General features: G+C 44.9%; 1 protein-coding gene across 4 annotated transcripts in view; it reads left to right on the top strand.

The window, feature by feature from the left end:
- Positions 1 to 23,657, top strand: part of LOC132388304 (gastrula zinc finger protein XlCGF8.2DB-like) — a 44,680-nt gene extending 21,023 nt beyond the window's left edge. For 2 of the 4 annotated variants that reach the window (XM_059960646.1, XM_059960645.1), the window contains exon 3: positions 777 to 2,005. In XM_059960646.1, the coding sequence (XP_059816629.1) occupies positions 1,184 to 1,984 (801 nt within the window). In that variant the 5' untranslated portion in view covers positions 777 to 1,183 and the 3' untranslated portion in view covers positions 1,985 to 2,005. Of the gene's footprint in view, positions 1 to 776; positions 2,006 to 4,966; positions 5,022 to 22,627; positions 22,702 to 23,243 lie in introns of those variants that run through there. The other 2 variants (XR_009510206.1, XR_009510207.1) reach the window with 2 other exon arrangements.
- Positions 23,658 to 23,912: the final 255 nt, after the last annotated feature.

The raw sequence follows: 23,912 nt of genomic DNA, 5'->3' as shown, positions 1-23,912 counted from the left end.
GTCACCAACCAACAGGAAAGATGTAAGGACTTTGAATGAGTTCAGAGAAAGTTAAGGGTGAAAGGTGAAATGTTAAGGGGAACATGAGGGGAAACGTATTCACACAGACAGTCATCCGGGTGTGGAATGAGCAGCCAGCTCAAGTGGTGCATGCAAGCTCGATTTCAACATTTCAGAGGTTCATGTAGGTACCTGTATGGTAGGGGTATGGGAGTGGGCAGTTTAAATAGTTCAGCACAAACCAGATGGCCCAAAGGGCATGTTTCTGTGTTGTAATTTTCTACAGGAATGTGAAATATTACAAAATTTCACTCTGTCTTTTTAACAGCTGTGCGGACCAACCATTCACCTCAACAGTATTTTTTTATATGGCATTAAAACTTTGGCACTTTAAGTTTATAATACATAAAAGAAAATCCCAGATGCACATCAAGAAAGACTAATTGCGTGATACAGTTTTTGTTACTGTGGGGTCAGGCACCCATGCAGCTCAGCAGGAACAGAGAATAATACCAATGGAGAGAGTCCAACTCAGCCAAGGTACAAATTGGAGATGCCAGAAATGCCCGATTCTTATAGAAACAGGAAGAGCATCAGGGAATTGATGGTCATTCCAGATACCAGCACTCTGCCCAGTCAGGAGATGATTTCTCTGTCCAACTTGGGTTGTACCTCACTGTAACAGTGTGATACCAGGTCAAACCTTGGTAACTCAAGTAATCTCATCTGAAATGTTGTCCTACACCCATTGATGGATTTTGTAAATCTTTTTACAGGTTAAAAACAAGAAGGAATTTGTCTCCAGGAAGTTCAAACATGGCGCAACAGTTTTGTTGTTTCTGTCCAGATATTTAAGAAGTGGAATGAGGGATTCAATCGACCATCCTTCCTGCTCAGACTGTGGGGAGGGATTCACTCGGTCATTTTACCAACTGGCAACCCATCATTTTACACAGGAGAAAGTCTGTTCACCTGCTCAAACAGTGGGAATGGATTCACTCAGTTATCACAATTGAATGTACATCAGCACGTTCACACTGGGCAAGGCCATTCACCTGTTCTGTGTGTGAGAAAGGATTCAGTCAGCCCACCTGTGGACACACCAGTCAGTTCACACCACACTGGGCAGAGGCTGGTGATCTGCTGAATATCTGGGAAAGGATTCACTCAGTCATCTGACCTAATGGCACACCAGCGTGTTCACACTGGGGAGAGGCTGTTCACCTGCTCAGAGTGTGGAAAGGGATTCACTCGGTCATCCACCTTACTGGTACATCAGCGAGTTCACACTGGGGAGAAGCCGTACACCTGCTCAGTCTGTGGGAAGAGATTCACTGAGTCATCCACCTTACAGAGTCATCAGCGAGTTCATACTGGGGAGAAGCCGTTCACCTGCTCAGAATGTGGGAAGGGATTCAGACAGGTATCCCATCTACTGAGTCATCAGCGAGTTCACACTGGGGAGAAGCCATTCACCTGCTCAGAATGTGGGAAGAGATTCGCTCACTCATCCAACCTACTTAGTCATCAGCGAGTTCACACTGGAGAGAGGCCATTCACCTGCTCAGAGTGTGGGAAGGGATTCACTCGGTCATCTCAACTACTAACACACCAGCAAGTTCACACTGGGGAGTGGCCTTTCACCTGCTCAGAATGTGGGAAAGGATTCACTGAGTCATACACCTTACTGGTACATCAGCGAGTTCACACTGGGGAGAAGCCGTTCACCTGCTCAGAATGTGGGAAGAGATTCACTCAGTCATCCAATCTACAGAGACATCATCGAGTTCATATTGGGAAGAAGCCGTTCACCTGCTCAGAATGTGGGAAGAGATTCGCTCACTCATCCAACCTACAGAGTCATCAGCGAGTTCACACTGGGGAGAAGCCATTCACCTGCTCGGTCTGTGGGAAAGGATTCACTCAGTCATCCCAAATACTGGAACACAAGTCTGTTCATAGTGGGGAGTGGCCATTGTTATGAATCCCTAGGTTTCAGTTGATATGGACTGTCATTTTAAGAGAGATTAAGAAGGTGAATCAGTCTGACTTGCAGCTTGTTTAGTTTTAACCGAGGACACAGACACTCAGAGTCAGACGGAGAGGGATGAAAAATGGAAGGATTGAAACCAGGGAACTAGTGGCCAAGGGTCACTGTTTGGAACTTTCCTTTGCTCACAAGGGTGGGTTAATTATCCATTCACCGTACATCCAATGTGTGGTTGTCACCTCATTTAACCCATAGGAGTGGATCTGATTTGGGATAGACTGTGGAGACCACTTATGTGTTAACCCTTGCCTGGGTGTGATGTGGTTGTTCATTTGAAGATGATGCCCCTCATGACAAGTCACTTTCGGTGATAATTCGTATGTGGATTTGTAAAGATGACGGATAAAATCTACAGCTACTGTTCTCTCATTTTAACACTGTGGAACCTGTAGAACAGACAGACAGACAGCTGTACTTTATTGATCCTGAGGGAAATTGAGTTTCGTTACAGCCGCACCAACCAAGAATATTGTAGAAATATAGCAATATAAAACCATCAATAATTAAATAATAATAAGTTAATCTTTGCAAGTGGAAATAAGTCCAGGACCAGCCTATTGGCTCACGGTGTCTGACACTCCGAGGGAAGATTAGAAAAGTTTGATGGCCACAGGAAGGAATGACTTCCTGTGATGCTCAGTGTTACATCTCGGTGGAATGAATCTCTGGCTGAATGTATTCCTGTGCCTAACCAGTACATTATGGAGCGGATGGGAGTCATTGTCCAACATGTCATGCAACTTGGACAGCATTCTCTTTTACAATACCACCGTCAGAGAGTCCAGTTCGACCCCCAGAACATCACTGGTATTACGAATGAGTTTGTTGATTCTGTTGCTGTCTGCTACCCTCAGCCTGCTGCCCCAGCACACAACAGCAAACATGATAGCACTGGTCACCACAGCCTCGAAGAACATCCTCACCATCGTCTGGTAGATGTCAAAGGACCTCACTCTCCTAAGGAAATAGAGACGGCTCTGACACTTCTTGTAAACAGCCTGAGTGTCCTTTGAGCAGTCCAGTTTATTGTCAGTTTGTATCCCCAGGTATCTGTAATCTTCCACCATGTCCACACTGACCCCTTGGATAGAAACAGGGGTCACCAGTGCCTTAGCCCTCCTCAGGTCCACCACCAGCTCCTTAGTCTTTTTCACATTAAGCTGCAGATGATTCTGCTCATACCATGTGTCAAAGATTTCCACCATAACTCTGTACTCAGCCTCATCTCCCTTGCTGTTCGACATAACTGCCTTCCCTGGACATTTACCCTGAATTACAAATGTCTCTCTCATCACCTATTTTGTGGATGAACTGAACTTTCACACTTTACCATCTGAAGACTCCAAGCCTTGTTTCCCCTGAGCTCAATAGTTTTGGAGTTACATTTACACACGTATATATACATAACACTGTTAACTTTTGTTTAACTTGCTTAAGTTACTATTTTATAACTGGATACTAATAAAGATTGTGGTTCACATCATAAACAGACTCCAGTATTAGTCTGTTGCTGCTAGTATGTTTCTGAAGCATTACAGTTCATAACAAAATGGGGCCTGAATCTGGGATATGATCAAATTTGAGGATTGATTAATTATCGATTTCATTGGGGAAATCTCTTTTGATTTATTTCTGTGTGGAAAATCAGCAGCAATGGATGTTGATCGATGTAAGGAAGCGCCAACCTCTGAGGCATTAGAGGGCGTCAGAAGGATTGAGTTGTTGAGTCTTGCTAGAAGGTTAAAACTTGCTAAGGTGAAATTGACAATGAGGAGGGCACAGATGCAGAGGATAATAGCTGAACATTATGTTTCTGAGAGTGTGTTTAAAATGGAGGAGTTGGAGGTGTTTCCGGAAAGTAAATCTCGTGAGCTTGAGCTCCAGTACAAGTGAGAAAAATTAAAGATGGGAGGCTGCGGAAAGGTAGAGGCAGTTTGAGGCTGGAGAGGCAGAAAAACAGACAGAAAATTGTCTCAAAATGTAATTAAGGGGCAGACTTAGCATGCCTATACTGCTTTGACAGTTGATGAAGCAGCTGATTATTTATACTGCACCAATCATCGCCACTGGGCTATAAACGTGCAGGAGCAGTGTGTGGTTCAGTGCTTTGCTCAAAGCCACTCACGCTGCCTTGGCTGAGGCTCTAAATCACGACCTTCAGATCGCTAGTTCAACACCTTAACCAGCTGGACACGCACCACACATTATGACCTAGTGAAACAGGCTGTACCCAAAGCTTATGAGTTGGTCCCAGAAGCAGACAGGCAAAAGTTTAGAAATTTGAAGAAATCAGTGAGCCAGACTTATATGGAATTTGCTTTATGAAAAATCTGTGCATATTGACCACTGTTGCACATCTGAACATGTAAATGATGATTTTAATAGCTTGAAAGAGTTGGTTTTAATTGAAGAATTCATAAGGTGTGCCCCTGATGACATAAAGATGTATTTAGATGGAAATGATGCTGCTAATATGCAGGAGTCTGCTAGATTAGCAGATGAGTTTGCTTTAACTCATAAGGGTATGTTTACCCGGAATAAGAGTTTCCAAAAGAGTAGCAGGGATAACCAAGGTCAACCAGAAATTAATGCTGGGATTTGTCACACTTGTCAAATTGTGCCTAAACCTAATCAGGTCATCCCAGTGGCCCCACTCCAGCCTATACCTGCATTTGGTGAACCCTTTTCCAAAGTTACAGTGGATTGTGTTGGCCCAATGCCAAAGAATAAAGCTGGCCATCAGTATTTGCTAATAATTATGTGTACTGCATCCAGATTCCCAGAGGCAATACCTCTAAGAAATATTAAAGCTAAAATTGTGGCGAAGGCTCTTACCAAGTTGTTTTTACTTTATTCAATTTGCCTAAAGAAATCCAGTCTGATCAAGGAAGTAATTTTACATCTGGATTATATCAGCAGGTAGTTTATGAACTGGGAGCAAGACAAATTACATCGTCTACATACCATCCGGAATCAAGGGGCTTTGGAAAGATTTCACTCTACCCTCAAAACAATGATTAAGACATACTCTGTTGAAAATAGAAAAGACTAGGCTGAAGGAATACATTTGCTTTTGTTTGCATTAAGAGAGTCGGTACATGAATCACTGGGCTTTACTCCATTTGAACTATTTGGTCACAGAGTGAGGGGACCTTTGACTCTGTTAAAGGAACAGTGGATTGATGCGGATGTGCATGTTAACTTGTTAGACTATGTTTTGAATTTCAAAAATAAACTACACCGAGCCTATAGTCTAGTGAGACAAAACTTAAAGATTTCTCAAAACAAAATGAAGTGTTGGTTTGATAACAGGGCTCGAGAAAGGTGGGAGATAAGGTACTTGCCTTATGTTGACGAATCCACTTCAGGCGAAATTCAATAGACCGTATGAGATAGTCTCTCAAATTAATAATGTGAATTATGTTATTAAAACACCCAACTGACGTAAACTAACACAGGTGGTACACATAAATATGAAAAAGCCTTATTTGGACAAGCAGGCACCATCTGTGAGTGTTGTTGTCAAAAAATATGAATCTGTCAACCCTGAGAATGAAACAATTGACTCGTCTGAGACTTTTCACAAGCCAAACATGGTCCCAGTTAGGCTAAGGAACTCAGTTGGTTTAGAAAACATTGATACCAAGGTTTTTTTTTTCACCTGCAGCCAAAGCACCAACAGCAGCTGAAGGAATTAATTCTGAAGTTTAAAGATTTATTTCCCAATGTTCCCAAGCAAACCACTGTCGCAGTACATGACGTAGATATTGGTCAAGCCAAACCGATTAAACAACACCCATATTGCATGAACGTAGAAATGTGAAAATTGGCTGAGGAAGGAATTGAATATATGCTGGGAAATGGTGTTATTAGTCCTTCAGCATCAGATTGGAGCTCACCCAGCGTTATTGTGCCCAAACCTGATGGCAGAGTTAGATTTTCCACTGATTATCGGAAGGCAAATGCAGCACCAAAAACAGATGACTATCCTATCCCTAGGGTGGATGAAGTTGGTAAAGCTAATTTCTTACAAAGATTGATCTGTTGACAGGGTATTGGTGTGTTCCATTGACGGACAGAGGGACACCTCTGCGGTTGTGACACCATCTGTGTTGTATGAATACAGTGTTTTGCTGTTTGGAATGAAAAATGGTCCAGGAACATTCCAGAGAATGAATGATTCTGTAATTCGAGGGTTAGAACACACAGATGCCTATATTGTTGAAAGTGTCACAGGGAGTGACACTTGGGAAGAGCATATCTCTGCAGCAGGGAAGCTGTTTGACAGGCTTTCCCAGGCCAGCCTTACATTTAGCTAAGAGTGAGTTTTGCCATGCCACTGTGACTTATCTTGGCTATGTTGTAGGTCAAAGCAAGTGGGCTCCTGTTCAGGCAAAAGTCCAGGCAATTTCTCAAGTTCCTATTCTGACTGCTAAGAAGCCTCTTAGAAGGTTTCTGGGAATGGTTGGATAAAGTTCAGCAAGAACTTTACTGATATCACTCTTCCTCTGACTAATCTCCTGAAGAAGGGTAAAAAGTTTGTTTGGACCGAGCCTTGTCAGGAGGCACTTGATCGACTGAAAGCCATTTTTGTGTCATTAACTTGTGCTCAGGGCACCTGACTTTACAAAGCCGTTTTCTATAGCTGTGGATGCCAGTGATGAAGCTGCCGGGACAGTGTTATTACAGAAAGATGATGATGATGTTGAACATCCTGTAGCTTACTTTTCGAGAAAATTCAATGAGCATCAAAGAAATTATTCCACCTTAGCGGGCTCATGTTTGACATTTCAGAAAAACTTGGACAGATATATGGATGAGAGGGGCTTGGAGGGTATGGCCCAGGTGCAGGTGAGTGGGACTAGGCAGAAAAATGGTTCGGCAGAGCCAACAAGGGCCAAAACTGTTTCTATGCTGTTATGTTCTGTGGTTCTTAGAGAAAGAGTTGTTGTCACTCATCTTGGCTTTGCGGCATTTTGATGTCGATGTTTGTCCTGAGAAGTAACCTCTTGTAGATTATACTGATCACAGTCTGTTGGTGTTTTTGATTAAGGTAAAGGACAAAACGAGATGATTGTTAAACTAGAGTCTGATTTTGCAAGAATATGGTATTGTGATAATGCATATGAAAAGCACGGACAATATCATTGCCGATTGTCTTTCCAGATGCTGAGCTTACAGTTTTAATAGTGAAGCAGAATTTGGTATTTTCATACGATTCTGCAATGTGTTAGATGATAACCATACATGCATTATTTTACATACTGTAGCTTGCAGTTAAAATTTTTCTCTTTTAGAGCAAAAAGAATTTTTTTTTTTTGTGGAAGGGTTATGAATCCCGAAGTCTCGGTTGCTGTGGACTGTCAGTTTAAGAGAGTGCCTGAGTGAGGTGGGGATTAACAATGACGTCAGCCGCTGACTTTCTCAGCTCACTTTTGATTTTTGCAGAGAGAGAGATCAAGGAGGCGGGACTGTCTGACTTACAGTTTGTTTCGTTCTAAGCGAGGACACAGACACTCACAGTCAGAAGGACGCAAAGAAAGAGAACAAAAGGATTTAGACAAGGAAGCTAGTGGCCAAGGGTCACTGTTTGGAACTCTCCTGAGCCCACAAGGGTGGTTTGATTATCGATCCAGTGCACATCGACTGTGTGCCTGTCACCGCGAATAATCCACAGGAGTGGGTTTTGTTTGGAGAATCCTGTGGAGACCACTTACGTGTTAACTCTTGCCTGGGTATGTGGTGTGGCGATTCACTTGAAGACGATATCCCTAAAAGCAGACACGAGGAAATCTGAAATTCAAACAACAACACACACAACATGCTGGTGGAACACAGCAGGCAGCATCTATAGGGAGAAGCACTGTCGGCATTTCGGGCTGAGACCCTTCGTCAGGACTAACCGAAAGGACAGATAGTAAGAGATTTGAAAGTAGTGGGGGGAGGGGAAGTTCGAAATGATAGGAGAAGACCTGAGGGGGTGGAATGAAGCTAAGAGCTGGACAGGTGATTGGCGAAAGTGATAGAGAGCTGGAGAAGGGAAAGCATCATGGGACGGGAGGCCTCGGGAGAAGGAAAGGAGGGGGTGTAGATGGAGAACAGATAACAAGTAAATATGTCAGGGATGGGGTAAGAAGGGGAGGAGGGGCATTAACGCGTTAGACATTTTAATTACACGTCCCATTCCCATTCTGATATGTCTGTCCACGGCTTCCTCTATTGTCAAGATGAATCCACACTCAGGTTGGAGGAACAACACCTTACATACCGGCTGGGTAGCCTCCAACCTGATCGCATGAACTTTGCCTTCCCTAACTTCCGTTAATGCCCCTCCTTCCCTTCTTACCCTATCACTGGCATATTTAGTTGTTTGCCTGTTCTCCATCTCCCTCTGGTGATCCCTTCCCCCTCCTTTCTTACGCTCGTGGCCTCCTGTCGCATGATCCTTTCCCTTCTCTAGCTCTGTATCACTTTCGCCAATCACCTTTCCAGCTCTTTTCTTCATCCCAACCCCTCCGGTCTTCTATCATTTCGCATTTCCCCCTCCCCCCACTACTTTCAAATCTCTTACTATCTTTCCGTTCGGTTAGCCCTGACGAAGGGTCTAGGCCCGAAACGTCGACAGCACTTCTCCCTATAGATGCTGCTTGGCCTGCTGGGTTCAACCAGCATTTTGTGTGTGTTGTTGATCCCTGTGACAAGTCACTTTCGGTGATAATTCATATGTGGATTTGGAATGGCGACGGATAAAATCTACGGCGACTGTTAACTCATTTTACCACCGTGGAACCTATGGAATTCAACGTAATTGCCTTCTCTCTGTATTTGCCCTGGATTACAAATATCTCTCTCCCATCCCTTATTCAGTGAATGAACTAAACTTTCATACTTTACCATCTCAAGACTCTAAGCCTTCCCCCCCCCCACCCCAACCCACCACCGAGCTCAATAGTTTGGGAGTTATAATTACACATACATATGCACACATATCTTGCTTAAGTTACTATACTGTTAGATACTAATGAAGATAATGGTTTTAACATCAAAAACGTGGTAGGAGGACATTTCAGATGAATACGTGGCTTGAAAAATGGTGCAAGGGGGAGGGATTCAAATTTCTGGGGCATTGGAACCAGTTCTGGGGGTGGAGGGACCGGGATAAACAGGACGGTCTGCACCTGGGCTGGACTGGAACCAACGTCTAAGGGGGTGCGTTTGCTACTGCTGTTCAGGAGGATTTAAACTAATGTGGCAGGGGGATGGGAGCAAGTGTAGAGAGACAGAGGGGTGTAAAATGAGGGTAGAAGCAAAAAAGTAGTAAGGTGAAAAGTGAAAGTGGCAGGCAGGCAAATCCAGGGCAAAAAGCAAAAAGGGCCACTTTTCAACATAATTGTGTCAGGGCTAAGAGTGTTGTAAAATCATGCCTGAAGGCTTTGTGTGTCAATTTGTGTGACAATTTTGATGAATTGAATGTGCAGATATTTATTAATGATTATGATATAGTTGGGATCACAGAAACATGGCTCCAGAGTGACCAAGGAGGGGAGCTCAACATCCAGGGATATTCAATATTCAGGAGGGATAGACAGGAAAGAAAAGGAGGTGAGGTAGCATTGCTGGTTAGAGAGGAGATTAACGTAATAGAAAAGAAGGACATTAACCTGGCCGATGTGGAATCGATATGGTTAGAGCTGCATAACACTAAGGGGCAGAAAACGCTGGTGGGAGTTGTGTACAGGCCACCTAACAGTAGTAGTGAGGTTGGGGATGGCATTAAACAGGGAATGAGAAAAGTGTGCAATAAAGGGACAGTAGTTATAATGGGTGACTTCAATCTACACATAGATTGGGTGAACCAAATTGGTAAGGGTACTGACGAAGAGGATTTCTTGGAATGTATGCGGGATGGTTTTCTGAGCCAACATGTTGTGGAACCAACAAAAGAGCAGGCCATTCTAGATTGGGTACTGAGCAATGAGGAAGGGCTAGTTAGTAATCTTGTCTTGCGAGGCCCCTTGTGTAAGAGTGCCCATAATATGGTAGAATTCTTCATTAAGATAGAGAGTGACATAGTTAATTCAGAAACAAAAGTTCTGAACTTAAAGAAGGGTAACTTTGAAGGTATGAGACGTGAATTAGCTAAGATAGACTGGCAAATGATACTTAAAGGATTGACGGTGGATATGCAATGGCAAGCATTTAAAGATCACATGGATGAACTACAACAGAATAAACCAGAGAAGGTAGTGCACCCGTGGCTGACAAGGGGAATTAGGGATAGTATCAAGTCCAAAGAAGAAACATATAAATTAGCAAAAAAAAAAAAAAAAAGCGGCGCACCTGTGGACTGAGAGAAATTCAGAGACCAGCAGAGGAGGAAAAAGGGCTTAATTAGGAAAGGGAAGAAAGATTATGAGGGAAAGCTGGCTGGGAACATAAAAACTGACTGTAAAAGCTTTTATAGATATGTGAAAATAAAAAGTTTGGTCAAGACAAATTTAGGTCCTTTACAGTCAGAAACAGGTGAATTGATCATAGGGAACAAAGACATGGCAGACCAATTGAATAACTACTTTTGTTCTGTCTTCACTAAGGAGGACATAAATAATCTTCTGGAAATAGTAAGGGACCGAGGGTCTAGTGAGATGGAGGAACGGAGGGAAATAAATGTTAGTAGGGAAGTGGTGTTAGGTAAATTGAAGGGATTAAAGGCAGATAAATCCACAGGGCCAGATGGTCTACATCCCAGAGTACTTAAAGAAGTAGCGCAAGAAATAGTGGATGCATTAGTGATAATTTTTCAAAACTCTTTAGATTCTGGATTAGTTCCTGAGGATTGGAGGGTGGCTAATGTAACCCCGGTTTTTAAAAAAGTAGGGAGTGAAACACCGGGGAATTATAGACCGATTAGACTGACATCGGTGGTGGGGAAAATGCTAGAGTCGGTTATCAAAGATGTGATAACAGCCCATTTGGAAAGAAGTGAAATCATCGGGCAAAGTTAACATGGATTTGTGAAAGGAAAACCATGTCTGACGAATCTTACAGAATTTTTTTGAAGATGTAACCAGTAGAGTGGATAGGTGAGAGCCAGTGGATGTGGTATATTTAGATTTTCAACATGCTTTTGACAAGGTCCAACACAGCAGATTAGTGTGCAAACCTAAAGCACACGGTATTGGGCGTATGGTATTGAAGTGGATAGAGAATTGGTTAGCAGATAGGAAGGAAAGAGTGGAAGTAAACGGGACCTTTTCAGAATGGCAGGCAGTGACTAGTGGGGTACCGCAAGGCTTAGTGCTGGGACCCCAGTTGTTTAAAATATATACTAATGATTTAGACGAGGGAATTAAATGCAGCATATCCAAGTTTGCGATGACACGAAGCAGGGCGGCGGTGTTAGCTGTGAGCAGGATGCTAACAGGATGCATGATGACTTGGATAGGTTAGGTGAGTGAACAAACTCATGGCAGATGCAATTTAATGTGGATAAATATGAGGTTATCCACTTTGGTTGCAAGAACAGGAAAACAGATTATTATCTGAATGGTGGCCGATTAGGAAAAGGGGAGGTGCAACGAGACCTGGGTGTCATTGTACACCAGTCATTGAAGGTGGGCATACAGGTACAGCAGGCAGTGAAAATGGCAAATGGTATGTTGGCATCCATAGCAAAAGGATTTGAGTACAGGAGCAGGGAGGATCTACTGCAGTTGTACAAGACCTTGGTGAGACCGCACCTAGAGTATTGTGTGCAGTTTTGGTCCCTTAATCTGAGGAAAGACATTCTTGCCATAGAGGGAGTACAAAGAAGGTTCACCAGATTGATTCCTGGGATGGCAGGACTTTCATATGAAAAAGACTGGATCGACTAGGCTTATACGCTCTGGAATTTAGAAGATTGAGGTGGTCTTATTGAAACGTATACAATTCTAAAGGGTTTGGACAGGCTAGGTGCAGGAAGATTGTTTCCGATTTTGGGGAAGTACAGAATGAGGGGTCGCAGTTTAAGGATAAAACGGAAGCTTTTATGAACGAGATGAGGAAAAACGTCTTCACACAGAGAGTGGTGAATTCTCTGCCACTGGAAACAGTTGAAGCCAGTTCATTGGCTATATTTAAGGGGAAGTTACATATGGCCCTTCTGGCTAAAGGAATCAGGGGGCATGGAGAGAAAGCATGTACAAGCTTCTGAGTTGGATGATCAGCCATGATCATACTGATTGGCGGTGCAGTCTCGAATGGGCCGAATGGCCTACCCCTGCCCCTGTTTTCTATGTTTCTATACTAAGGGATAAAATTGGTTCTTTAGAAGATCAGTGTGGTCGACTATGTATGGAACCAAAATAAATGGGAGAGGTATTATATGGTTTTTTTTGCATCTGTATTTACTAATGAAACTGGACTGGAGTCTATGGAAACAAGGCAAACAAGTGGGGAGGTCATGAAATTTATGCTGATTGAAGATGAGGTGGTTCTTGCTGTTTTCAGGCAAATCAGAGTAGATAAATCCCCAGGACCTGAAAGGGTATTCCTCGGACCTTGAAGGAGACTGGTGTTGAAGTTGCATGAGCCCTGGCAGAAATATTTAAAATGTCGATATCCATGGGTGAGGTGCCGGAGGATTAGACGTTAAATCATGTAGTTCCCTTGATTAAAAAAGACTCAAAAATAAGCAGGGAAATTATAGGCCCGAAATTTTGACATCGGGAGTAGGTAAGTTATTGGAAGGAATACGAACAGATAGGATCTACAAGTATTTCAATAGACAGGGACTTACTAATAAAAGTCGGCATGGCTTTGTGCATGTTAGGTCATGTTTAACCAAACTATTAGAGTTTTTCCAGGATGTTACCAGGAAAGTGGAGGAAGAGAAGGCAGTGCATATTGTCTACATGGACTTCAGTAAGGCCTTTGACAAGGGCCCGCATTAGTTAGGAAGGTTCAGTCCCTAGGTATACATGGAGAGGTTGTAAATTGGGTTAGACATTGGTTCAATGGAAGAAGCCAGAGAGTGGTAGTGGAGGATTGCTACTCTGAATGGAGACCTGTGACTAGTGGTGTGCCAAAGGGATCAGTGCTGGGTCCATTGTTATTTGTCATCTATATCAATGATCTGGATGATAATGTGTCAAATTGGATCAGTACATTTGCTGATGATACAAAGATTGGAGATGTAGTGGACAGTGAGGAAGGTTTTCAAAGCTTGCAGAGGGATTTGGACCAGTTGGAGGAATGGGCTGAAAAATGGCAGATAGAGTTTAATGTGGACAAGTTTGAGGTGTTGCTCTCCGGAAGGTCAAACCAAGGTAGAACATACAAGGTAAATGGTAGGGCACCGAGGATTGCGGTAGAACACAGGGATCAGGGAGTACAGATGCATAATTCCCTAAAAGTGGCGTCAGAAGTAGATAGGGTTGTAAAGAGAGCTTCTGGTATATTGGCCTTTATAAATCAAAGTATTGAGTATAAGAGTTGGAATGTAATGGTGAGATTGTATATGTGACCGAATTTGGAGTATTGTGTGCAGTTTTGGTCACCTAATTACAGAAAGGATGTTATTAAGGTTGAAAGAGAGCAGAGATGGTTTACAAGGATGTTGCCGGGAGTTGAAAAACTGAGTTACAGAGAAAGGTTGAATAGGTTAGGACTTTATTCCCTGGACCATAGGAGAATGAGGGGTGATTTGATAGAGGTGTATAAAATTATGATGGGTAAAGATAGAGTGAATGCAAACAGGCTTTTTCCACAGACGCCAGGGGAAAACCAAAAAAACAGAGGTCATGGGTTAAGGGTGAAGGGGGAAAAGTTTAATGGGAACATTGCGGGGGCTTCTTCACGCAGAGAGTGGTGCGAGTGTGGATTGAGCTGCCAGATGAAGTGGTGAATGCGGGCTCACTTTTGTCATTTAAGAAAATCTTGGACAGGCAGATGGATGAGAGGGGTTTGGAGGATATGGCCCAGATGCGGGTCAGTGAGACTAGGCAGAAAAATGGTTCGGCACAACCAAGGAGGTGCAAAAGGCCTGCCTCTGTGCTGCAATGTTCTATGGTTCTATGGTTCTATATGGGATTAAATTACAACGGGAGATACCCAACCATCTCCAAAAGCAAATGGTCAATAGTTATGAGGGATTTCAGCGTGTAAATTACTGTGGGAGAATCAGAGTGGTCCTGGATAGCCAGAGAAGGAAATCGGGAATTCGGATTTCTTATCCCACTGTACCAAACTCCGTCCACAGTCCGGTATTGGTGTCTGGCCTAATAGAGAGAGTGGAGGCGAAGGAAGACGGGAGTAGGAAACGGAGGGAGGCACAGATGTAGGGAGAGTGGTTAGCGAGGGAGCAGAGAGGAGTACGAGAGGGATGATAGCGGTAGCAGGTTAACAAAGAGTGGTGAGATGGCAGCGGGAGGCACAGGGAAGCGGAGGGAGAGAGTGGGATATAAGGAAGGAGGCAGAGCGCGGCGGGAGCAAGAGAGAGGGAAGGAGGTGGGGAAAGGAGAGGGAAAGGGAATGAAGGAGCAGAGGTAGAATGGTGTAGGGAGAGAGGGTTGGGCGGAAGGAGATCAATGGAACGAGAGAGGGGATTGCGTGAGTAAGTGAGGGTGAGAGTGCGATAGAGAGAAAGAAGGGGAGGAAAGGAACAGCGGGGCTAGAGTAAGAGACCGGCAGGGGAGGAAGGGTCAAGGAAAGAAGAAGCGTGGGGAAACTGGGAGAATGGATGGAAAGCGGACGGAGAGAGTAGGTTATGCGAATGTTCTTGGTGTTTACGGATTGTGGCGATCTCGCACGAATGTTTCTATGATCCGTGATTTTCGCCGTTTCTTACCTTTTGATTTCAATGGAGAGTGGGGTTTGAGTCGATATTTTTGTTCTGTTTTCCGTGGGGCAGTGGGGCTGGGGGTTGGCGATCGGTCTGCTGTTATACGGCAATTAAAACGACACGGACTCGCATTATTCACAAAATCTTACAAGCATACTTTGACTGTGAAATCATCACAGAATTCGGACTCGGCCATTGCAGCCGCACCGTGCACGATCCAGCGGTTGCAAAGCTATGAAAAGGCATGTCAATTGTCTCCCCTTCCCCAGCTCCAGCCCGCAGTGAAACAAAACAGGCCAGTCCAGTTGGGCAATGAAGCCCCAGCCTGGGCAATCTCCACAATATAGAGTTCCCCTCCTCCTGGCAACACCTCGTTAATCTTGTCGAAACTCTTTCCACTTTAAACACGTGACGCACTCAGTGCGCGGCTTGATTAATGAACTGAATCACCGAGGTGACCGGATATTTCACCGCGCTGATCACCTGCTCCCTGAATTTCGACTGAGTGACCGCGTAAATAAATGTGTTCGTGCAGCAGCTGAAATTCTTCAGCAAGGCTCCGACGTAATGAAAGATCCATTCAGAATCATTGAAATATATGAATCGTAATCCTCCGATCTCATAATACATGGAATTTACAACGATCGTCATCCACAGGAGGATGAAGCTGCCGGAGAGGGTGAAGAGTAAAATGATAGACCTCCTCCGGCTCTCCATCTCCGGGTCCCTGCTGTTCTCCCCCTTGCTCTGACCCCTCAGCCCCTTACGGACACGACTGGCCACAACAATGTGCCTGACCGTCAGAGCGTTGAGCAGCAGAATCACAACGAAAGGGATGAACGGATTTAATACTATATCGAGCCAGTCGTATACTATCCACCCGAGGTCAGTGAAAATGTTAGCCCTGAGTTCACAGAACCACGGTACATTGTTGATTATCTGTCTGGGTTCCCAGAGGAAGTAGCGGGGAACACTTCTCAGAAAGGACAGCATGCCGATTGTAGTGAGAACCACAGCCGCAGTTTTCCCGGTGCAATATTTTGTTTTCATCTTTTGACAGCAGATGGCGACAAACCGATCAAAAGTGAAGATGACGGTGAACCAGACAGACCAATATGTGGCTGTTTTCCTCAAAGCTTCGATAACCTTGTAGGCAGGGGTAATTTTCATCAAATTCCACGGAAAGTAGTAATTTAATACTTGACGCACAAGGACCTCTATGACGACGGTCAGCAGATCCCCCTCTGCCATGGCCACCAGGTAGCGAGTGGTGCAGTTAGAGAGGCCGCACTTTCCCCGGGACAGGATCACAATCGTCGCAAAGTTCACTGCAGGGAGAGAGAAGAGAACAGACACCGGGCATTATTAAACTCATTCTCCGGGAATGGACACAGGTTCGCATTTCAGCCTGAGGTGAGGAGACTAGATGCGGTGAATGGCTGCTCATCGAACACCAAACATGGGTCACACTGTCTCTGACCTGCTTTCTTTAAAGTGGAGACAGGGCGATGTGTCGATAATTGTGAGATGAGGCCTAATTATTGACCAATTATAGAATGCGACTGTGACAGGTTCCAAAGGGAGATTGCACACAAGTGCAATCCCACGGTGCACCACTGTGATTAATTTAGGTAATTAATTGTGAAACTGCTAACTATGGAAATTATGATGGTATTCACTGTGGCAACTAGCTACTGGCATTCTTCCAGCACGGACCAGTGGTTCAATCTGATCAGTGACACAGAGACTGAAATTCAAAATGCAAACCCCTCCCAGTCACACCGTCCCGGAGACCTGCCTGTCCCGAACTCTGGGACATCATGGACAAGGTGCCATTAAAACATTCCAGTCAACCTTCCCTGAGATTTGCCTGCTCCCAGCCCCGGGACAACTCTGGACAGGGTGTCAGTCAAGGAAAAAAGATTCTCTCGGATTCGTCACTCAGAAACACCCAGCACAGCCATGTATAACTCTCCCAGTCCCACATTCCTGTCGCCTGCTCTGGTACCACTCTGGATAAAATTCCAACAAATACAACAACAACATTGGAGTCGGTCCCATGAGTTGGAGAAGAGAGAGAGGTTTAGTCTTGTTAGTCATTAAATAAGAAAAACAATCAGAATGTTGATTTGGCAGACTCCATATCACTGGCGGGTGTTTCTGCACCGATCCCCAAGTGAGAATCCCGTAAACTTCCCATAAACTGGTTCACACCGGTTAACAGGCAAAAATAAAAAAAAACACGAATTGTTCCGCTCACTCACCGGGAACTCCGATAACGACAATGAACAAGTTCAATACTTTATAGACAGCCAAGAACCTATCCAACAATGCAGGCATCCTGTCTGGCCGGTGATTTGTCCCCGTGTATCACAGGCGATCTCTCGGAATGAGGTGCTGCGGCAGCGCATTCCCGGGTTTTAATACCATTTTGCGACTCCACAGGGACGAGTTCAACACATTTAAAAATAAAGATGTCTAAACTTTCTTCAACCCTATTACGTCACACAAGTGCAATCCCACGGTGCACCACTGTGATTAATTTAGGTAATTAATTGTGAAACTGCTAACTATGGAAATTATGATGGTATTCACTGTGGCAACTAGCTACTGGCATTCTTCCAGCAAAGGGGATAATTTTCCAAACACCATCTGTCTCATCTCTCCAACTCATGTCGTGTCGGTGCGACTGTTGGCCATCGGTTCAGGAGAACGACTGAGTTTTACAGCGAACATCCCCACATCTCACTCCCGATTACCAATAATCTTACTTAGATCTCACTCCCGATTACCAGTAATCATTCTCAGTTTTCACTGCCGATTACCAGTAAGCAGTCTCGGATCTCATTCTCGATTACCGGTAACCGTCCTCAGATCTCACTCCCGATCACTAGTATTTAGTCTCAGATCTCACTCCGGATTACTAATAATCTTCCTTGGATCACTCCGGATTACAAGTGCCCGTCTTCAGATCACTTTCTATTACCAATGACCGTCCTGAGATCTCACTCCAGATTATCAATAACCAGGCTCAGATCTCATTTCCGATTTCCAGTAACCATCCTGTAGTGATTTGAAGGGCTGTAAATTGCGAACGGCGTTCTTCCAGCAGAACGGATACTGTTAACAATGTCATCAGACCCAGCATTCAACCTCAGCTTGTGTCGCCCGACTCTTGTCCATCGGCTGAGCAGATTCATTGAGAGTAAAAGCGCCTCTCCACTCTGATTCTGCACCAGTTGTAATCACAGCTCATCTCACTGCGACCTTATCTCCCACAGTGGCCATTGTCAGCTTGTTTTTGTGAAGTGCACCACACTCTGTCCTGGTTCAACAACATGTCTACATTCATCTCCATTTCTCCGAAATAAAAAAAAAGTTTCTGCCTTTTATATTTCCTCCTGCATAGAAGTGAGAACGGTAAATGGAGGTACAGACCCTTCGGCCCACAGTGTCTGCGTGAACCATGTCGCCACACTAACCGGATCTCATCTCCCGGTCCCTGATCTGTCCCCCTACACCCCCTGCCCGTCCACGTCTCAACTCTCACAATGGTAACCTCGGGCCTCCGGGTTCTCTCTTCTCAGAAGCTTTTTGACCATCTCTGTGAATTGTTGGAACCAACATAAGCGTCCGAACTATCAAAGGAGTCACACCATTAACAGTGTTCTGCCGCTGTAAATATGTCTGACGAATAAAGGAACCATTCTTCAGACACAAAATTATCGAAATGAATTATGCGATTGAAATTGTGCTGTAGCACCTATTCTGAGTGCTTTTGATAAGGCAAATGCGGGCAGGATTTTTTTCCCACTGAGGCTGGGAGGGACAGGAACAGGAGGTCGCATGTTTTGGATAAAAGACCTAAAATTTCAGGAGAACTTGAGAGCAAGTTCTTCACTCAGAGCGCGCGCGACAGCGAGACGAGCTTCCGGCGGAAGTGATGGATGTGGGTTCGACTGTATTGAGAAGTTTGGATAAGCACATAGATAAGAGGGGTCTGTTTGGGCTGTGGTCCAGGTGCAGTCCTGGGGCTCAGTACGGTGGAAAGGAGCAAAAGCGTCTGTTTCTTTATAGTCGAATCCTGTGAGTCTGAATAAGGGGAACCGGATGTGTCTGTTGTCAAGAAGGAAGCGGAGAGTTTTAAAACCTTCTTGGTCTGTAGGGGTGGTGGTTTAAGTGTTTAGTTACTGGGGTGTCATGCCCAGTGAAGCGACCGTGTCCAGGGATTTTAATTTGTTCAAGAAATCGATACCATGTGAAGTGTCATAGATGTGAACGGGATTGCACTGCACCGAGGGCGATAAAATTAAGTCGCAGTTCACATACCAGGTGGGCGACACTTCACCTCTGAGTCGGCCTGTGTGGTATACTGCGTTCGGTGCTCCCGGTGCGGCCTTTTATATATTGGTGAGACCCGACGCAGACTGCGAGACCGTTTCGCTTAACACCTTTTCTCTGTCCGCCAGGGAAAGCAGGATTTCCCAGTGGTCTCATATTTTAATTCCATTTCCCATTCCCATTCTGATAAGTCTATCCATGGCCTCCTCTACTGTCAAGATGAAGCCACACTCAGGTTGGAGGAACAACACCTTATATACCGGCTGGGTAGCCTCCAACCTGATGGCATGAACGTTGATTACTCTATCTTGCGTTGATGAACCTCCTCGCCTTCTTACCCGATCCCTTGTTTATTTATTTATTACCTCACCCTCCTTTTTTATCTCTCTCTGCCCCTCTCACAATCACTCTTTGCTTGTTCTCATCTCCATCTGGTGCTAACCCCCCCCCCCACCTTTCTTTCACCCTATGCCACCCGTGCCCTGGCACTTTCCCTTCTCCAGCTCTGAAGTCCTTTTGCCAATCACCTTTCCAACTCTTAGCTTCACTCCTCCCCCTCCTGACTTCTCCTATCATTTCCGATTTCCCCCTCCACCTCCTCTTTCCAAACTCTTACTATCTTTTCTTTCAGTTAGTCCTGGCAAAGGATCTCGGCTCGAAACGTCTACTGTACTTCTCCCTGTAGATGTTGCCTGGCCTGCTGCGTTCCACCAGTATTTTGTGTGTCTCGCTTGAATTTCCAGCATCTGCCGATTTTCTTGTGTTCACAGACTACGGACATGAGTTGAGTCGGACAGGAGCAGGCAGAGACAATCAACCAAAGCGGACAGTCAGGTGTGTGGATTCTTGTGTTTATGACGTGGAATGGCTGCTGATGCATCTCTCTCCCCCATTCATACAAATTCACAGAGATGCACATGGACACACTCGCTTAGACAAATATGCACACAGCCTTAAACAGAAACACATTAATTCTACACACACACACACACACACACACACACACACACACAAAACTGTACTTTTAGATTTATCTTTCCAGCTCTCCGCGTGATCGGTGTTGTTACAAGAATCTTCCCTTGTAGTAATGATCAGTGAGGCACAGAGAATCTGTATTTGCCAACACGTAACTTCTATTGCCTCTACTAAAAATCACGAGGCTTCACAAGCTATCTCCCTGTGTGCACCCTGCCGGAATCCCTGACCCTCCATGAACAGTCTATGAAGAGAGAAACTATTACACGGGAAAGGATCGTTCCTCGTGGTCTTGATCTCCACCTGTCCGTGGGGTTTTCCTTATCGCAATGGTTGGTCTCCGGTTTCTGGAGACTCATCAGCCCTACTCTTGCCATTTTCCTTTTCAATTAAACCGATGGATCTCCATCCCATTGGCTCAAAGTCACCTGACACACCTGGGTCACTTTCTTACTACTCATTGACCAGGGCTACAACCAACATTGTTTCATGTCTCTGCCCACCTTAGCCTTGTGTATTTCAGTCTTTCAACTCGGACTCACGCAAACCATTGATGACACGAGCAAGACGGAGCTTTATGACATTATAAATTGCTTCTTTGTTAGGTTTGGTATTTTGTACAACAAGCAGCTACTCATCTGCCAATGGTCTTAACCTGAGGTTCCTTGTGTCCACATTTAATTGTTCTGTTTAGATTGTCCCAGTTCAAAATCAGTTCAGAGTTAACGTCCTTTACATAACAAATATCTACTTGTCTGTGAATGCTCTCAGATTTACCAGTTTGTTACCTGAAGTTCCTTGTGTCCAGATTGAATTGCTCTGTTTAGATTGTCCCAGAGCAAGATCAGTTCAGAGTTAACGTCCTTTACTGCACAGGACCGAAAGAAGCTGCAGACGCTGTAAATTTATCGGCTCAATCGTGGGTACTTGCCTACCAAGTACCCAGGAATTCTGCAAGGAGCGGTGTCTCAGAATCCTCCAGCACCCAGGGCATGCCCTTTTCTCACAGTCACCATCAGGTTGGAGGTACAGAAACCTGAAAGCCCACACTCAGCGATACAGAAACAGCTTCTTCCCCTCTGCCATCGGATTCTTAAATGGATATTGAAGACGTGAACACTTCCTCACTTTCTAAATATATATTATATCTGCTTTTTGCAAGACTTTTATTCTATCCCATCAACCTATACTGTAATTGAACTACTTATGTATTAATATTATTATTATTGTATTATTCTTTTCATCTTTTATATTGTGTATTGCATTGAACTGCTGCTGCTAAGTTAACAAATTTCACAACACATGCCAGTGATAATGAACCTGATTCTGATTCGGAATTGATCAGTCTTATGGCCTGGTGGAAGAAGCTGTCCCTGGCCTGTTGGTCCTGGCTGCGGTACCGTTTCCCGGACGGTGGCAAATGGAACAGTGTGTGGTTGGGGTGAATCGGGTCCCCAATGATCCTTCGGGCTATTTTTACACATTTATCTCTGTAAATGTCCTGAATAGTGGGAAGTTCACATCTACAGATGTGCTGGGCTGTCCGCACCACTGTCTACAGAGTCCTGTGATTGAGGGAGGTACAGAATCCATACCAGGTAGTGCTGCAGCCAGTCAGGATTCTTTCAATTGTGACCTTGTAAAACGTCCTCAGGATCTGGAGAGCCGTGACAACGTTTATCAACCGTCTGAGGTGAAAGAGGCGCTGTCGTACCTTTCTCACTCCACAGCCGGTCTATACTGATCATGTGAGATCTTCTGTGATGTGGATGCCTAGAAGCTGAAAGTTGTTTACCATCTCAAACCCAGAGGCATTGGTTGCTCCAGTAGTCCACAACCATCTCCTTTGTTTTTGCGACATTGAGGGAGTAGTTGTTTTCTTGACACCACTGTGTCAGGGTGAAGACTTCTCTGTAGGCTGCCTCTTTATTATCTGTGACAAGGGCAAACATTGTACTATCGTCAGCAAATTTAATTAGCAGATGGGAGCTGTTAGTGGCGACATGTCATGGGTGTACAGAGAATGAAGGAAGGGGCTTAGTACACAGCCCTGAGGGGCTCATGCTGAGGGTCAGAGGGGCAGACGTGAAAGAGCCCACTCTTACCACCTGCAGGCCATCTGACACAAGGCAGGGTGAAGGCGGAGGTCACTGAGCATCTCCTCAAGCCTTGAGGGAATTATGGTGTTGATTGCCGAACTGTAGCCCAAGAACAACATTCTTACATAAGCATTTCTTTTCTCCAGATGTGTAATGACGGTGGGTAGAGCTGTATCAGATTTTGATCGGTTGTGCCTGTAGGTTGATTGTAGGGTGTCCAGTGCGGGTGTGATCATGCTGCTGATGTAGTCGATGAACAACATCTCAAAGAATTTGCTTATTATTGAGCTGAGTGCGACAGGACGCCGTAGTTCAAACATTTTACCTTGGTCTTTTTAGGGACAAGAACAATGGTGGATGTTTTGAAGCAGGAAGACTCTCTACACTGGGAAAGGGAGAAAGTCAAAATATTTGTAAGCATACCTCCCATTTGTGCGGCTCACACTCTGAGTTTAGCCCGCCTTCATCCTGTCCAAGTCCCATACCTCTCTTACATACAATTTGTCCGCATACTCTCATTCGCACACACACAATCCCATCGTCGTCTGACATACACTGACCCATTTCTCTCTCTGCCTGTCTCACACTTTCTCTGACCTACTCACTCTCTCTCTCACAAACAAACACACACACACACACACACACACACGCACACGCACACGCACACGCACACTCACACACACACACACATACACACACACACACACACTCACACACACACACACACACACACACACACACACACACACACACACACACACACACACACACACACACACACACTCAGAGATTGTCATGTACCACAGTGGTCCTGACTGAATTTTGACTGAAGAAAACACATCAGAGTGGGGGCTCAGCATCCATAGGACAATAAAACAGCGGGGCAGAATTAATCCATTTGGCTCAACGAGTCTGCTTTGCCTTTTCATCATGACTGATCCACTTTCCCTCTCAGCCCCAGAGTCCTGCCGGCTCCTCTGTCCGTTGACGCCCTGGACACGCAGGAATCCATTTTCCACTGACTGAACTATAAACACACCGGCCTCCACAACGGCCCGTGGCAACGAACTCACCACTCCCCGGCTCCAGATGCGTATCCATGGATGCACCAAGTGGTGGGAAAGATATGGGATGTAATTTACAAAGGGAGATACGGAATCATGTCCAAAGAGAAATGGTTAATGGTTCTGAGTGATTTCAATGTGTCAATATGTGTGGGAGAATCGTGGTGGTCCTTGATACCAAGAGAGGGAATTCCGGAATTCTAGTTTCTATTCCCACTGTTCTGAACTTCGGCCGCAGTCCGGTATTGGTGTCTGGATTAATAGACAGGGTGGAGGCGAAGAAGACGGGAGGATGAAAGACGGGGAGGCACAGTTGGGCGAGAGAGTGGTTAGCGAGGGAGCAGAGAGGGGTACAAGAGATGGATGATAGACGTAGCAGGGTAACAAAGGAGTGGTAACAAAGCAGCAGGAGGCCGAGGGAAGCGGAGGGAGAGAGTGGGAAAGAAGGAAGGAGGCAGAGAGCGGCGAGAGCAAGGGAATGAGGAAGGTGAAAGGTGAGGGAAAGGGGATGAAGGAGCAGAGGGAGATCAAGCGAAAGAGAGAGGGGATTGCGTGAGTAA

The sequence above is a fragment of the Hypanus sabinus genome, unplaced genomic scaffold, assembly GCF_030144855.1.
Source record: "Hypanus sabinus isolate sHypSab1 unplaced genomic scaffold, sHypSab1.hap1 scaffold_294, whole genome shotgun sequence".
In the NCBI taxonomy this organism is placed as follows: domain Eukaryota; kingdom Metazoa; phylum Chordata; class Chondrichthyes; order Myliobatiformes; family Dasyatidae; genus Hypanus; species Hypanus sabinus.
This window is presented reverse-complemented; position numbering and strand designations above follow the sequence as displayed.